Source organism: Otolemur garnettii, unplaced genomic scaffold (genome assembly GCF_000181295.1).
Source record: "Otolemur garnettii isolate 467f Iridium unplaced genomic scaffold, OtoGar3 scaffold00126, whole genome shotgun sequence".
Classification (NCBI taxonomy): Eukaryota; Metazoa; Chordata; class Mammalia; order Primates; family Galagidae; genus Otolemur; species Otolemur garnettii.
In genome coordinates this window covers 4,139,489-4,157,297 of record NW_003852521.1, presented here as the reverse complement: position 1 = coordinate 4,157,297, position 17,809 = coordinate 4,139,489, and the positions used below count along the sequence as shown (strand labels likewise).

General features: G+C 38.8%; 1 protein-coding gene across 10 annotated transcripts in view; it reads right to left on the bottom strand.

Moving 5' to 3' along the window:
* Positions 1-17,809, bottom strand: part of SYNE1 (spectrin repeat containing nuclear envelope protein 1) — a 448,631-nt gene that overhangs the window by 88,799 nt on the left and 342,023 nt on the right. For all 10 annotated transcript variants that reach the window (XR_002775281.1, XM_023517949.1, XM_023517955.1 and 7 more), the window contains 9 exons: positions 17,019-17,201; positions 15,362-15,511; positions 14,633-14,809; positions 13,674-13,829; positions 7,067-7,222; positions 5,903-6,073; positions 3,185-3,318; positions 2,610-2,814; positions 547-729 (listed from right to left, as the gene is read on the bottom strand). Coding sequence is in view for 9 of the 10 variants with exons in the window: in XM_023517949.1 (XP_023373717.1) it covers positions 547-729; positions 2,610-2,814; positions 3,185-3,318; positions 5,903-6,073; positions 7,067-7,222; positions 13,674-13,829; positions 14,633-14,809; positions 15,362-15,511; positions 17,019-17,201 (1,515 nt within the window). In the remaining variant the exon portion in view is untranslated. The remainder of the gene's footprint in view (positions 1-546; positions 730-2,609; positions 2,815-3,184; positions 3,319-5,902; positions 6,074-7,066; positions 7,223-13,673; positions 13,830-14,632; positions 14,810-15,361; positions 15,512-17,018; positions 17,202-17,809) is intronic.

The window sequence follows — 17,809 nt, the reverse complement described above, 5'->3', positions numbered from 1 at the left end:
AAATCTCGTGAGAGGGTAGATATTAAAACTATTTTTCATATTCTGGAATCGAATTGTCATTCTCAAGTGTCATTTCTAAAAAACAAGGCTACAATGATTTGAATTTCTTCTCTTTATGCGATTTTTCTAAGAAGTAGAATTATTTCCCTATGTACCATTAGTCCATAACCAATTAAAGTTATTCTTTAAATACATTATTAATCAACATGTCTGAAAAATATTGCAATTCTTATAAAAGCCTGTGTATAAGCACAAATATGAATATTAAAGTGTTTAGTGTTTGATATTGTTTATTAGTTGAACAAGCCATGGAGACGGGCATTGGTACAGGGACTTGCCTCCTAAACCAATTTTAAAATTTCTCTGTAGAGAACAGTGCAAAACTTCCACTTCCCCTTGTCCTCACTGACACTTCTAAGGTTATTTTTTAATTCTTTAGCGTGAAGGAGGCATCATCTCCATGGTGAAAAAATCCTTTTCCTGTGTTTATGCCCAGACATGATAGCACACTGAATTCATAACAAATGTTGAACGTGAGCTCTGTACCTGCAACACAGCCTGCTGCTTGCAAAGAGCCTGCTCTAGGGCCTGCAAGTGTTGACTCAAAGACAGCTGATCAGATTGAATGGCTGAGGCAGCTGAAGTATCCACTTGTTGCTTGAGTTGCTCTCCCAGCTCACGGAGAACATAAAGGGAATCCTTCACTGTCCCCAGTCCCTTGAGGAGGTCCTACAGAAGGTGAAAATACGACCAAACAACACGGTCAGTGCATAATGAGCCATCCGCAAGGGCTGCCCCTCTAGAAACATGCGATGCTTATTTATCACATGATCAGACTAAGGAACCTCCACCTGCACAAACATAACCAAGAATTGAATCCAGTTGTTAAAAACAGTATGTATGTGTTTTACTCCTGTTAATAAACGCCCTATCGCTTCATTATAGGACGTTAGGGAAATGCAGGAAAACATACATCAGTCAGTAAAAAACCCAACGTGATCGCCAAGTAAGAACCAGGAACTGGAAACATTGTAGCAGACTTTCTCTTGCTTCATTATGTAGCTGATATCAAACTGAAAACTATATTTTACCTTTCTCCACTTACTATCATTATTATGCCCACCAGGAATGAGTTTGTCAGTGGTATCTGCTATGTGGTCACATATTGTCGTTACTGTAATCTTCCTATCTCAGTGCAGTAAAGAACCCAGTGATGATCTGGTGGGCAGAGGTAAGTTTAGTTTGTGCCTCCATTATTTTGCATGGCATCTCTTGACTCCAACTTGGTGAAATCCTCTTCTATGCTCAAAAATACAAGACAATGGAAATTCCCTATGTCTGATTTCTAGCCATTAAGACCTAATAAGTCTTAAGTCTCTTTTGTCTGTTGCTGGTACCCCATGGTGGAGATTACAGAGCCTGCGATGCCTGCCCAGTAACTACTCTGAGAGAAAGAAAAGCCAAGGGCAGCTGGGCATGGCAGCTGTAATGCTAACACTTTGACTAAGGCCAAGAGCTAGAGTCTAGCCTCTGTGCCATAGTGAGACCCTGTTTCAAAAGTACTACAATCAGCTGGGTAGAGTGATGTACACCTGTAGTCCTAGCTACTTGGGAGGCTGAGACAGGAGGATAAGTTGAACCCAGGACCTGGAGGTTGCAGTAAGCTATATTTATGCCATTGCACTCTAGTCTTGGCAATAGAATGAGATCTTGTCAAAAAAAAAAAAAAACAAAAAACCCCCCAAAATACAAAACCAAAAACCAAAAAGGGCTCCTTGACCTTGACACACAGACAAGGTGTATTTCAATTCAGTGATACTGAAAATGACAGCCCTTGCAAGGATGCGGGCAAAAAAAGGCCTATTTTGTGTTTCTTGCCAATATTCATCTCTAGCTTTTAGCTGATTTCTGGTTGAAGGTATTAGAATAGATTAAACTTAAAATTTACGTAATTTTTAAAAGTTTTCTAATTCTAATAAGCTAATTTGGGAAAGAAGATTTTTGTAACAAGTTCAAGAAAACAGAGACAAGAAAGGACAAATATTAAGAGCCATGTCACGGACGAAACCAAAAAGGGCTGTTCCCACAAGCCTTAAGTAGGTTATTGGCAGCTACAGTGAAAAAGAGAATTATTAAAAAGCTATTAAAAAGAAGTAAAACTGGAGAGAAAGACTTTTTTACCATTAAAATCTTAGACGAAACTAATATGTAGATGTTTACATGGGCGATAATGAATCTAAATGGATTATCTTTAATAACAGATTTTTTAAAGACACAACATTATTCCCCCACATGGTCATTTCTTGTAATGACCATGTCAGTAAAAACACAGGGGCTAAATCTTTCACATGGATTGCACTCCCTTAGGAAAAATGGGAGAACGACTCATATTTTAAAATGAAACAATGGGCGGGGAACCTCTTAATAAGATGCATGTGCAACTGTAGTCTGAAGATCAGGCAGGCTTTTTAACACTAAGACAACTATTTTTTAGAGAACAGTCTCACATACAGAGACGTCCCAAAAGCTTAAACACGTCAGCCCAAGCCCTGCAAACCTGGGAAGTGTAAGAATGGCACGGTGGGGAAACAGACAGCTCCTGAACGTACATTGCAATCCTGAATCCACGTAGCGACTTCCTCGTCGGGGATGTCCTTGCTAGCGGCTGCCTTCAGCAGCTCATTGGTTCGATCCTCCTGCTGCTGCACCGTGGCCGAGCACTGTTTGGAGTAGTCCTTGTATCTCTGCCAGAGCTGGAGTAGGGCCTTGCTGGAGTGCAGCTGCTCAGCGATCTCTTCCAGCAAGTTGTTCCATCTGGAAATGATAGCCAACACTCAGGGCAGACTACCACCTCTCAGCAAATGCCCGGATTTACTATTTTATTTTTCATGATCCTGGTTCCTGTGAATCTGCTCCTAATGGAAGGATGAGTCATTTCCATTGAACTTATTTCGAGGGTAGTTAGTTGATCATGAGGATGAGGGGGATCTGGGCATGCAGAAGTTCTAATTCTTTGTAAATACCTTGACTGCACTAATTGTTACGTTCGTTTTATAAAAACCAAAATGTTAATGGAATAGACTCTATGAGGCTCAAATTCAAAATGTCAGGAAGATTTGATTTGAAGGATTACTTATTATAAGGCTGTGATAGAAGTCATGTGTAAAGTCATCAGATGCCATACCTCATATTGGCCTCTTTCAGTGTATTGGTGAGAGTTTCTGTCACAGGTGGGTGACACTCTTTTAACAGCTGGCTGGTGACTGAACCAAATTTCTGTAAGCTCTTTTCCTGATTTTCTAGATCATCTTGAAGACTCTGCTCAAAGAAAAACACCCCACAGATGACATGACAGGATCTAACTTCTAACAAGCAAGTTTAAACGTAATTTACATGTTTTCATAAATACATACGAATATATAAACTCACGTATGATTTTTTCCAGTAGTTTATAAACTTTGTTAGGCTTTTCTTCTCCTTTTAATGATTTTTTTTAATGTCTGTGAGAACAGAGTCTTAAAAATTAAGCCTTGACATATTGGCCCCTGGATTCTGTCTGAAGAGGTCGCATAGGGTGCCCTTTCTGTGTGGTAGGAAGCTGGTAGAGGCCTATGTAACGTACCATCTGTCATAGTGTCATTCTGGCTGATGCCTAAAGCCAAGGCTAGATCTCCACATTATATAGCGAAAGTGGTTCTACCACAAACTCCTAATAATTAAAGACTAAAAGCATAGCTTTTCCAAGTTCTCTGTGTGAGTATTCTTCCTTGCAAAGCCTTAAAAATCTTAAGATTTTATTTTTAATTGACAAATAATAATTGTATTATTTATACAATTGCATTTATCGGGTATTTAATATGATGTTTTTATATAGGTTTGCATCATGGGGTAAATGTGTGAAGCTAATGTACCTATCAATTTTTGTCTAAAAATGTCGAACTCATAGAAGTAGACGGTAGAATGGTAATAACCAGAGGCTGAGGGTGGTGGGTGGGGCAAAGTGAGATGTTGATCAACAGGTACACAGCTGCAGCTATACAGAAAGAATAAACTGTGGTGGTCTATTGCACAGAATGATGACTCTAATTAATAATAGGATACACTGTATATTCCAACAATGCTTAAAGCAAAGAATATTTATCAGACAAGCTTGATGGAGTCTTCAGCCTAGGACCAGGAAAGGATCTGGAAGAAAGGATTTTCCCTAGAAATGTAGCCAAAGTGACAGAGTTAAGTTCTTACTAAAACTCCATAGGTTAAGTAGGCTAAAAACTTAGAACTATTTTAACATAGTATCTGATTACCCTCATGTCAAAACATTCAAGGAAAATTTACTGCTTTCATGTCTTGGGACACTTCTTACAGGTGTTAAACACAGAATATGCTAAATTTAAAAAGTGCTTCTAACGTCATCAAAGGTATAAACATATTTTTAAATTTAGTATCCTCAAAATAAGTTTTAATGGGCCTTAGCATCTATGATAACTACTTAAGGTTTAAAAAATTATATATAGTATATATATATTTCTTCCTTTCTCCTTTTCACCCCACCAAAAAAAAGACATTTCCTTAAGAACGTTTGCATATAAGGTCAACAACATATAAACTCTGATTGCTAAGCCGGGAGGGAGCCTGGATGTAAGGAAAGGACGTGCCGCACCCTTGCTGACATCCTGTTCCTGGGGGCCTGTCCAAGCCCACAGTCTGTCTTGTTAAACCCAGAAGACAGACCAGTGGCAGGTGAGAATGGCCAGATGAGGAGGGGAGGGCAGTGACCTGGGACAGGAGCAAGTGCTATGTTCAAGACAAATAGCAGGGAAGCCATTCTAGATGGACGAACATGGTGAGAACGGACACACAGGAAACAGACCAGTATGCACCAGAAATGGACACACTGGATAAGCCACTGATATGCTAAATCCAAAGAAAACTACTTGGCTTGGCACCTGTAGCTCAGTGGGTAGAGTGCCAGGCACATACACCGAGGCTGGCGGGTTTGAACCCAGCCCAGGCCAGATAAAAAAAAAAAAAAAAGACAACAACTACAATAAAAAAATAGCCAGGCGTTGTGGTGGGCACCTAGACCCAGCTACTGGGGAGGCTGAAGTAAGAGAATCACTTAAGCCCAAGAGTTGGAGGTTGCTGTGAGCTGCACAGCACTTTATTCAGGGCAACAGCTTGAGACTCTGTCTCAAAAAAGAAAACAAGTGAATGGTTCAGACATTACCACTTTTGCATTTTCCTCGTTGTTTTCTTTTTAATGCCTTAGTATATGTTAAGAGATGAAAGATAAAAAGAGAAAGGGAAGACCAAAAGTGGCAACAAGGGATCAAGGAGGTTGATTTGGGCATAAAACCATTTACAAAAATACATTTATGGGGATATTTCTATAACAGGAATAATTAAAATCCATTTAGTTATATACCAGCTAATCCAGAATTTGGCACTCACAGGCAAGTCTGATTAAGTAACAATAAGGCAGGTCTATTAGTTTTAAAGACTGTACAGATAATGAGATGTAAACAATCTATGGGTTGGCTGAATCCTAGGACTCTGGGAGGTGAGGCAGGTGGACTGCTTGAGCTCAGGAGATCAAGACCAGCCTGAACAAGAGTGAGACTCCATCTGTACTAAAAACAGAAAAACTAGTTGGGCATAGCGGTGCACACCTGTAGTCCCAGCTACTCGGGAGGCTGAGGCAAGAGGATTGCTCAAGCCCAAGAGTTGGAGGTTGCTGTGAGCTACGTTGATACCACGGCACTCTACCAAGGGCGACAGAGACTCTGTCTCATAAAACCACAGTAATCGATGGGCAATATTTCAGGATGACATTACAATTTGCCCATGTTTGTTTTTCTCAAATTAAAAAGAATGTTAAGGATGTCTTAAATTCCTTCCTTACCTGAAGATTGTCTACCTGAACTTGCACAGCCTCTAAGGAGCCAGTCAGCAGACGGAATCGGGAAAGAGAGTACCGGGCCTCCATGAGGAAACTGTTGATCTCATCAAAGGCTGCTTTGTGGCTGCTCCAGTGCTCAAGCACCGTCTTCAGCTGCAGCTTTAATTGCCCAACCTTTGGAAAAAGACAAATGCTTCTTATAATTACCTAACACACAGAACGATGGAATAGATACTCGATTGATGGAAAAACATCACCATCTGAGAACTTTATTAGAGGGTCAGGCATCATAAACAAACAAAAACTTACAAGAAAATTTTAAAAGGTAAAACGTAGCAACTTTGAAATTCACGTCTTTCACACTTTTGAACACTCGGTTTAAATGGAAATGCTTAAAAATGTGATTAATTTATAAATATATATGTATTTTAAAGTGATAAAAGGTCAGTGTATTGAATAAAACAGTTTAGGAAATGCATTAACTCATTTATCCCTGGTAATAACCTTCTGAGGTAAATATGCCACTTCACCATCTTATAGATGAGGAAACTGAGGTGCTAAAAGGTCATAAAGATTGCCTAAGACCATACTGGTATCGTGTGAGTGATCTCGGTTTGAATCCCGGTAGTTTGGTCTGGGAAATAAAGTCTGTATCTGTATCTATCTCACAGGTGCCCGCCCATACTCAGATGGGAAGATTCTTGCCTCACCTTTATCTCCATCAGAAAAGTTTTTAGTTTGGTCTTTATCACTTAGAAATATAGCTCCCCAGGCTGGGGATAGACATTTAAGAATTATCTATAGCCACGGGACCAGGTGAGATTACTAAGAGAGTAATGTTTATAATAAAGACTTACTATAAGAAAAATCAGAAACTAGATTTAAAAAAAAAAAAAAAGAGGTTCAATGGGTGGCACCTATGGCTCAAAGGAGTAGGGTGCCGGCCCCATATGCTGGAGGTGGTGGGTTCAAACCCAGCCCCAGCCAAAAACTGCAAAAAAAAAAAAAAAAAAAAAAAAAGAGGTTCAAGAAGTGTTCTTAACAATACAAAGAGACAATGAATAGATTTGATACTTATTTACTCAGTCACCCTAGGGAAAATAAAACTCAGAGTTGGGACATGAGGTGGCCAACAGGGCTCGGATGGGCTGTTCAGAGCAGTATTACCATGTGGTCTAAATTCGCCCAGGTTTGGCTGAGTTCTTGAAGTGTGCTCACGACTGTGCCACACACGTCTTCCTTCTTGTTCTGAATCAAAGCAAGTCCATTCTGTTCAATTTTCTCGACTTCTTTTTCTTTTGCTTTAATCAAATCTTCCAGATCCTGAAAGATTTTAAAAAATAGTTACTTTAAATTGTTCTATTATGAAACTCTGGGGTGCACTGAAATTGAGCCATTATAGTTTCATGTCCTGAAAACCTTTTACTAGTCCAAAAACCTTATCATTCTCTGAAGAGGGTTGCCATAGAGGTACTTCTTCCTATACTTAAGTGTAAAAAAAAAGCAGCCTTTTTATACACGGAAAATTAGCATAACTTTTAAAAAGTAAAATTTGATAATCTACTAGATAAGGAAATGTTACCTTGTAATTTTTTCAAGAAACTACAAGGAAAGAAATATATGCTGGAAATGGTAATAGGATTTATATTCTTAAATTCATATATATTGGTGTACAAAAAGTCAAACAGCCTAGCCCATAAGAAGAAATCAGTAGAATGGCACTCTGGGGCCAAGAGCCAGAGATTTAGTCACATTTCCCCTACTATAAGGCTGTGTGACTTGGGTAAGTGAGAAATTTCTACCAGGTCTCAGTTTCCTCAGATTGGCTAGGAGAAGATTGGAAAAGAGAATCTCTATTATGCTCTCTTTCTCGCTAAAATACTCTGATACCATATGATTCTGAAAGGTGACAGGGCTTTTTTCATGAATCAAATCCTCATTTTCTTTGAGCTGTGCCTTTACAACTGGCAGTATAAAATGCTCAAGAATGAAAAGTGAAATGAGGAAAAGATTTGGGGCTCATGCTTAACCATACATCAAAATCCTGACGTATTTTAACTCCATCAGAAAATGTGAGAAGCTCAGTGAAGCAGGCTGATACTTTATCAACATTTTGTAAATAAATGGGAGATCAAGTCACCCAGCCTGTCTTGCTAATGGAGTTGGTGAGAACTGAGGGGAGGGGAGGCGTGAGATTAAAACACAAGCCGTAGAACCTATTGACTCCCAGCCGAATGCTAGAGATGAATTAGCTGCCCTTCAAACTTGGAGAGATATAAATCCCATGCTGGGGTGATAAGCCAGAAATCAAGGCATGCTTATATTCCCACATGCAGAAGTATATCCCCCCCAACTAAAATAAAATTGTGGGCCCTGGAAGTTATAAAAAAAGAGAGAAAATTACAAAATCTTTTAAGTTTGGATAGTGTTTCAACTGTGCAAAAAAGATTTTCACTATGATCCAAATGTGGTTAGTAATACTGGAGAGCCCAGTCTCTGCTATTTTAATTACACATTTTGCAAGGCTTGGGCCAGGCGCAGGGAGGCCAACGCAGGTGGACTGCTTGAACTCAGAAGTTCCAGATCAGCCTGAGCAAGAGCAAAACCCAGTCTCTATTAAATGTAGAAAACTAGCCGATGTGGTGGTGGGCACCTGTAATCCCTGTTACTTGTGAGGCTGAGGCAAGAGGATTACTTGAAGCCAAGAATTTCAAGTTGCTGTGGGCTGTGATGACTCCATGGCACTCTAGTTAGGGCGAGAAAATGAGTCTGTCTCAAAAAAATTTTTTTGTGTGTGCTTCTTTTAAAATAATTTTTGCCTCTTTTATTTTTGTTTCTGTTGTGGTGCAACCTTTAATCTATTTCTACTTCATTTATAAAATAGGGATAACAATACATTTCCTTTTACCCCAAAGGAATAAAATTATAAATACATATGAAGTATCTTTTAAGTTGTCAAAAACTAGCTACATGTAAGATAATATTTTATTCAGCCATTTGGCAGTCTGCCATGTTTCAGCACAAATTTATTTATTCTTCTGTACTGAATTATCATGAAGCTATTTTTATCCTGGTATATTAATTAGAAATTCATGCATTTAGTAGCTTAAAGGGATCATTTTTGTTTTTCATATTGTTCTTTCATTTCCACTGTATCATTTTGCCAATATTTTGACAGCTTCAATAATTACCAGAGAATGAATGTAATGATTATTGGGGTTACAGGTCCTCTACGCAGTATGAAAAACATATTATCTTTATTGTATAATGACTTTTCTCTTTATTTCTTTAAGAGATTAAATAACCATTAATAATCCTTCTAATATGTCCTGAACATATAATTCTAAAATTTAACCATTAAAAATTAAGTTTATCTGGCTTGGCGCCCATAGCACAGTGGGTACAGCATCAGCCACATACACCAAGGCTGGTGGGTTTGAACCCAGCCCAGGCCAGCCAGGTAGTAATGACAAAAAAACAGCTGGGCATTGTGGTGGGTGCCTGTAGTCCCAGCTACTCGGGAGGCTGAGGCAAGAGAATCGCTTGGGCCCAAGAGCTGAAAGTTACTGTGAGCTGTGATGTCACAGCACTCTACCTAAGTAACAGAGTGAGACTGTGTCTCAAAAAAAAAATTAAGTTTATCCTCATTTTTCCATAGATGTTAACTTTTTCTCAGTGAACATTAGATAAATAATCCACTGCTTAGAAACATATATCAAAAATGCCATACACGTGTCTTGACATAAGAGCAAAAAATAGGAGGGAAAGAGGATAGAAATACATATTTTATGTAAAACAGAGATGTTCTTTTCCTTTCAATAACAAAAGATGATTCTGGTTTTGATCAATGAAGGAAAACTCCAAACTAACAATTTTATTGTGATAAATCATTCTTAACTTGGGTTAATTCACAAATATCAGTTTCATGTTGTATTAAATTAATAAATCACCTCTAAGAGACTGGGAGAATATTCAAGATTTTTAAAACAAAATACATCTTGAATTGAGTCACCAATTTAAGTATGCTGGCTTGAATTTCACACTTTGCTCCAAAAGAACAATTTCTCATACATGACAATTTTATCAAGGTTTACAGAATTGCCAAGTCGAACCTTTTAGTTAGGCTATTGTGATTTATATGTGATGTCCCCACATAATGAGATGGGCTGCTTTCATTCCGTCTTCTGTTTCAGAAAAATGACTTTTCATTTGAAATCACAAATTGGAGCTAATGTATGGTTCTTTAAACCACACTTGAAGCTTTTCTTCTGATACTGCCTGATCTGATTCTCCGGGCAACTAAAACCTATGTCCTAAAAGTAGTAAAACGTGGCCAGGCTTCTACCCAATTTTCAGATAGCCAATGTGTCTCTGTCAAACAGAAAGCCTGAGCAGAAAAAGAAACAAAATGGAAAATGGTGGGAAGTATATTAAAGAGAGAAAGAATACTCAAAAAGAGTAAAGGTGAGAGGAAAACGAGAAAAAGGAAAAGGAAAGGTCTATTAATGTGGTGGTTCAGTTTTTCAATAGTAATGACTACTCCCCAGAACACTCATTTTGCAAACTCTGACACTTAGGATCAACTTTTTTAATTAATGGAAATAATTTAACTTAGGAAGAACAAATTGATTTTTTATTCTTCAAAGTAAAATTTTGAAATTCTGCCTTATTTGTGCATTTCAGAATTTGTAGCCTGAATTAGAAATACTACTGGCCCCTAGGAAGTTAATGCAATGCGTCTAGTTGATGTGTATTTGTGTGTTTTGGGGCTTCCGTCTTCTACACAGCCAAGCTCTGATATGAGGAACTTTAAAAAAACTATTATTCCTTATTCCCCTACCCCACACCTTGTATTAGATCATCTGCTGCCTTCATAGTAGAACTGAGTACACTGGATTCTCGCTTCTCCACTCTCGTGATGCTTCACTAAGAAGAATGTGTGAGAGTGAAGAGGAAAAGAGGATGGCAGGGCGGGGTGGGAGTCACAGTGTATGGACACCTCTTGGGGGTGGGACACAATTACAAGAGGGACTTTACCTAACAACCACAATCAGTGTAACCGAATTCTTTATACCATCAGTGGATCCCAAACAAAAAAATAAATAAGTAAAAATTAATTAATTTTTTAATTAATTAAAAAAAAAACCCTTCTGCACAGCTAAGGAAATAACCAACAGAGGTAACAGTTTAGATTTTTTTTTCTTTTTACATGCTATGATAGTTAAAATAATTACCTTCCCCCAAAATGTCAACCGTTTGATCCCTAGAATCTGCGAGTATTTTGCCTTACATGGAAAAACAGATTTTCTTTACAGAGTGTAATAAGTTACGGATCTTAAGATAAGGAAGAGCATCCTGGATCATCCATACTGGCCCGACATAATCACGTGAATTTCTAAGATTGAAGAGGGAGGCAGTGAAAGAAATGTGGGACAAAAGTAGCATTTGGAGTGATTTGATGAGTAGGAGGGAAGTGAGCAAAAAATACAGCCTTTGATCAAGGCAAGAAAAAAACGGATTCTCCTCTAGAGCTTCCAGAAAGAGCAGCAAGAGCCAACGCAGGGAGATCTATTTTAGATTTCTGACCTCTGTAACTACACGGTAATAAATGTGCATTATTTTCAGTTGAAAAATAAGAACTATTATTATTTCAAGGCATTTTTCTATATGATATTTTTCTTTGCCATTTTTATGTAGTCTCAAAACTATAATCCGTCAGCTAGAGAGCCAGCACTGGAAGGTTTTGCTCTTCCTTTCTGAACTAAAGTCTTGACTGATGGTTGGCACGGTGACTCACGCCGGTACTCCTAGCACTCTGGAAGGCCAAGGAGGGAGGATCACTTGAGATTGGGAGTTCAAGAGCAGCCTGGGCAAGAGTGGACCTTGTTTCCACTAAAAACAGAAAAGCAGTTGGGTGCTATGGCATTATGCACTTGGGAGGCTGAGGATGGAGGATTGTGCCCAGAAGTCTGAGCTATGATGATGCCACTATATTCTACATGGGGTGACAGAATGAGACCCTGTCTCGAAAAAAGAAAAGTTTGGCTGAGTGTTTACTCTATATCTCTCTCTTAAATATATATCTTTACACTTGTCCCAAACAACAACAACAACAAAAAAATGCTGGTGAGAAGGGAAATCATTACTGAAGTTCTTTCTTCCTGAGCCCTAGAACAGAAGAAAAACAAGATCTGGGGAGAGGAATTCTTCTGAAGAATGACTTCAAGTCTTCAATTGTTCATAGGAAACACTACAAGAAAATAGTCATAACTAATCTGTAGCTCAGTACAAATTAGTGGATTATTTGAAGAAATTATCACAGCACTAACTATAATCACTCACTTTGGGGGGTATAGACAAGAGAGATGGGGAGAGATGATGTGTTCCAAAGTCACCGGGAAACATCTGAATAGACTGCGCCACCTGAGCGCTCGGTCCTCATCACTAACAGCAGGGGAACTCTGCACATGCCCCATGGACAAGGCAGGCAGTGACACCGCCAGCGGGGCAGCACGCGCTCGCTCAGAGAGCCCAACGAGAGTCCAGCCAAGGGTGTAAGCTAACATCCACTCAGAAAATACAGAGCAGAAAAGAGTAAGTTGGAGAAGGAAGGACGCAGGCCAACTCCAGACCTCAGCAATAAGTTCATGGTAAAATATTCAAGCACATATGTCATGTGGACACTTGCTAAAACATCTGTTTGTTCTGAGACAGAATCTCACTCTGTCACCTGTGCTGCTGTGCCCTGGTGTCAGCCACGCTCTCAGCAATTGCAAACTCACAAGAGATTAAGTACTCCTCCTGCCTCAGCCTCCTAAGTAGCTAGGACTACAGGCGCTGCCACACACACGGCTATTTTTATAATTTTGTAGAGACAGGGTCTCACTTTTCCTCAGGCTGGTGGTCTTGGAACTCCTGAGCTCAAGCAGTCCCCCCACCTTGGACTCCCAAAGTGTTAGGATTACAGGCAAGAACCATAGTGCCTGACCTTTTCTTCATTTTGTTTTTAAGAGACAAGGTCTCACTCTGCTGTCCAGGCTGGAATTCAGTGGCACAACCAGCTCAGTGCAGCTTCAAACTCTTGGTTCCAGGGATCCTCCTACCTCAGCCTCCTGAATAGCTAGGACTATGCACATGCCTTCACATCCAGCTAATTTTTTTTTTTGTAGAGACAGGAGCTCCTGGTGTTAAGTGATTCTCCCGCTTTGGCCTCCCAAAGTGCTGAGATCATAGATTACAGCTACCTGGCCCTGATGCTTATTTTGAATAAGTTAACTAAAAAAAAAAAAAAAAGATATTTTAAAAATAATTGCATAAACATGATTTGGGGTTGGGCATAACCAATACTAGGAACTATTTTTAAGCTCTTTGTGGTGATAATATTATAGTTGCATAAGAAAATACCTATTTTTCAGAGATTGTATGATAACACATAGGAATAAAATAACATGTCTGGTATTTACTACAAAGTGTTTTTAAAAAGAAAGAATTCGGGCACATGTGTCAAAATCTGGATAATTATTACATCCAAAGCGCAGGGGGTCACAGCATTTTTCTCTACTTTAGGAGTATGATCAAAAATTTTCAGAATTTCAAAGTTTTGAAACAGTTGAAAAAAGTTATTAGTTAAAAAAAAGCTCTACAAACTCATATAACTAGACACATTTGTTACTAAACGCAACTTTTTAAAAATAATTAACTTGAAATTCTCAGAGCCTGCAACCTTCAGCTGACAATCGTAAGTGGAACATGTCAGCCGCGCCACACAAGGTACCTGGCAGTCCTTCAGCGCATTCTGAACAGAGGCCTGGTCTCCCACACACTGCTGCTGTTTCACTTTCATTTCCTGAGTTTCACACCAAGTTTTCAGACATTGTACATTGTTTTCATATTCTGACCAAGATTCCAGTAAGCCTTCCAAAAGCTGGATCTGCACAAACAGAATAACGAGATGAGATTTTCAATTATATTCTAACATCAAATCATTGCCAGGCTAATTACTCGGGCCAGTATTTTCTCCAAATTAAGGATTCTTAAAATACACGCCATTACACATGTGATTTAAAAAATGAATTTTATAAACTGTGGCTCAATTTTACTGGCAAGCAAGAAAGGACTAAAGTTAACTTGAAACAACAGCAAAAGAAACTAAGAGCCATCTTTAAAAATCTGAAACCATATGAAATTTATAGAGTAAAGGGCGGGTAAGAGAAAATCGTTAACAAAATTAAAGAATGTTGCAGGGGTATCCAAACTGCAGCCGGTGGGCCATATGTCCACTACGTGTGAGGACTTGTTTGCTTATCTGTGGTGGCAGATACCACCAGAATTATGCATGGAGCTTTTTCATCCTTGCTCATCAGCTTTATTTAGTGTTTGTGTGTTTAATGTGTGGCCCAAGACAACTCTTCTTTCAATGTGGCTCAGAGAGGCCAAAAGGTTGTATACCCCTGGAGCAATTAACATTCTTTGTCGTTGCTGGAAGGATTCTTTTTTTGTTTGTTTTTTTTTTTTTCACTTCAAGACATAGTTTATTTTCTTGATAATTTTAGACTTCATCATTTTCTGTCATGTAGAAGTTATTCTGAAATGTATCAAGTGAGCATTTCTTTTTTTTTTTTTTCTTAATGCCCACTATTGCTACACTGCTCATGAACTGAGTTTTCCTTCCAGAAGGTGCCTGTTGTTGGGATTTTCATGTAAGCATGGACAGCAGCAGGCCTTCTCACTCACCTTCTCACTTACTAGACCTTGCAAGATTTGCCAACTTTTATTCATTGCTCCAAGTTGCTCAGCAAAATCCGTCTTGTCGCTGCGTTTACTTTCCACATCCTGACTGCTGATTTGTAACACTGATTGGTTCACAAAATCAACAGTCAGCTGTTTACAGTTAATGTCTATCTTAAAACCCTAAAAAAAAGGAGAAAAGAAAATAAGAAAACCAGGTTATACGTAGAAATGTCTTACTGTTACCAGGAATTGGAAAGTCTTAAGTAACACTGAGACCGATGTTATCACTTCCAAGGCTTAGTCCAAATGGCACAATTTATGTGTATTCACACGATCCATTATTTTCAGAGGTTGAGTATATATTTGTATATGCAAATATACATACATATACATGTGTGTATATATGTATATACATATATTTAGGTATAAGATGTAGAACTGGATACATTTCATAACCTCTCTATAAAATATTTGTAAGTGTGGAATTTATTTTTATGATTTCTATGATTTAAAAAAATCCCCACAAAATTATTCAAAATTATTCCTAGCACAGGATAACTTTTCTTGTGCCTCTATCCGTGCTTACGGTTTTCTTGCTTTTGAATTGCCCATCTGGTCACCATGTAGGGAACATACATTTTGAGACCTGATTTCCATAATAGGAGTTTTTGAGTTCTTTCAAATAAAATAGTCTCCAAACATGAAAAGTTAAAAGCAAAAAATGTTAGTTACCTTGTATTTCTGAAGGTATTCATGAAGTGCTTTGCCACCTATGGCATTTTTTATGTTATCTTCATCCTTTTGAATAACGTTTTCCATCAGAGAAATCCAGCTCATGACTTCAGAAATGGCATGGCGGGAAGGCAGCTTATCCATCTGGAGCTGTCCGTGTCAGACACAGAGCAATCCCATGGGTTAAAATTCAAACCCGAGTTCCGCTAACTTAAAAAACCCACATTAATGCTTATAAATGTATCAAGAGAAATAACTCTTTTTAGTGGCATTTTGAGATCTTAACCCTATGAGAAGCTTGAAGTTAAACATCAGTCAAACATTGAACAATAATAGTCATTTCATGTTCACTTGACATCCAATACTACAAACATTGTGTAAACATTAACTAATTAATCAAAACACCAGCAAGCAGAAAATATGAGTTAAAAACTAAACTACAAAACATACAACAGATGCATTTTATTAATTATCTTGTAAAATCTCTGTATATTGTGACTCAGGAATGTTAAAAGAAGAAAGAAAAATACTGCACTACAAGCTATCACTTTCTAGACTTTTTGGCACACGCATGTTTATTAAGAACATAGCCAATATTTTCAGTCTTTAACTAAAATATACTAAGAATTCTGAATCTTACTTAATATTAATATATCACACATTTATGCAGATTTGGCGGAACAGAAGCAATCATTTAAAATATTTATGAATCAACTTCTATGTGGTGCTAGAAGTTGAACATGGGATCAATCCATCCACGTGGATGCAGAGTTGGACATGGGCTAGCTTCTATTGACCAGGAAGGTACGCCTGCTGGTTAGGAGAAACCAGGCACATATGCAGTATATGTACATACATTAAACATAGCTTTCATGCCTAACACACAGCGACGAATGTCAAAGGGAGATAAAGAGAAAATTTTCTGGAGCTTCAGGGTAGGCAGGTATATTTCCAGATATGAGGACTTTTAATTTTATTTTTATTTTATTTATTTTTTTTGAGATAGAGCCTCAAGCTGTCACCCTGCGTAGAGTGCTGTAATATCACAGCTCACAGCAACCTCTAACTCCTGGGTTCAAGCGATTGTCCTGCCTCCGCCTCACAAGTAGCTGGGACTACAGGAGCCTACCGCAATGCCCGGCTATTTTTTGACTGCAGCCTTCACTGTCGTTTGGCAGGCCCAGGCTGGATTCGAACACGACAGCTCAGGTGTACGTGGTTGGCGCCTTAGCCACTTGAGCCACAGGCGTCGAGCCAAGACTTCTTACACTTATTGAATGCTAATTGCTGTCTTGTATGTAGGATGATCAACCTTTTGCTCATATTATGTTATAATCTTCGTATCCACTCAATCTATGAGGGAAGTATATTCTCTTAAAAACTTTTTTTAACCATGAGAAAACAAAGTTTAAAGGAGACCAGACAAAGATGTCAGTACACTCAAACACGTTAAAAAAGCCCTTGGAAGAAATGCCATGTGGGCGGGGCTTTGTTAAATGGTCTACTTCTAATCAGTAACACAGTGGAAAAGAGAAAAGGGCAGATGTATTAGACAAAGTGGATTTAAATTTGTGAGCAAAGGCAAAGTAATTTGCTTTTCCCTCTCATACAGCTTAAGTCTATTATTAGCCAGTACACCAATCCCTCCTTTCTCTACCTGGTGGAGCTTCTCCTGGACGGCTGGAATATTGGTCAGCAGGTCTGTCCATTGGCCATCGATGCGCGACAGCTCAGCGCGCAGTGTGGCTGTGTCGACCTTCTTTAACCGAAGAAGCTGATTTCCAGTGCTCAGAACAGATGACTTCAGGGAAGATTTGGCATCTACTTCTTTAGAAAACTCCTAAAAGAAGTAGTGACTTTCACATTAGGTTTAAATAGCCAGAACTTTCATTAAAGGAAAGAGATCGACTTAATGTGTGAAATAACGTCCTTTACATCTTCACAGGGGAGTTACGCTGAGGCAAATGAAAGACGCATACCTTTGCCCTGGAATGAAAGGTAACTATAAAGCTATTATTTGAAAACTACTTTGAAAGGGCAATAAGTTAAGTCTTATTATTTTGCATAATTTTCATTTTTGAGACAAGGTCTTGCTCTGCTGTCCCAGCTAGAGTGCAGTGGTGTCATCACAGCTCACAGCAACCTCAAATTCCTAGGTTCAAGCGATCCTTTGGCTTTAGCCTCCGTCCCACCCCCCACTGCCAGAGCTGGGACTACAGGTGTGAACTACCACGATGGCTAATTTTTTTATCTTTTTTAGAGACAAGGTCATGCTGTTGATCAGGCTGATATTCAACCTCCTGGCCTCAAGCAATCCTCCCACCTCAGCCTCCTGAAATGCTGGAATTACAGAAATGAGCCATTGTGTCTGGCTAATTTTTCTATCTTTTTTAGAGACAAGGTCATGCTGTTGATCAGGCTGGTATTCAACCTCCTGGCCTCTAGCAA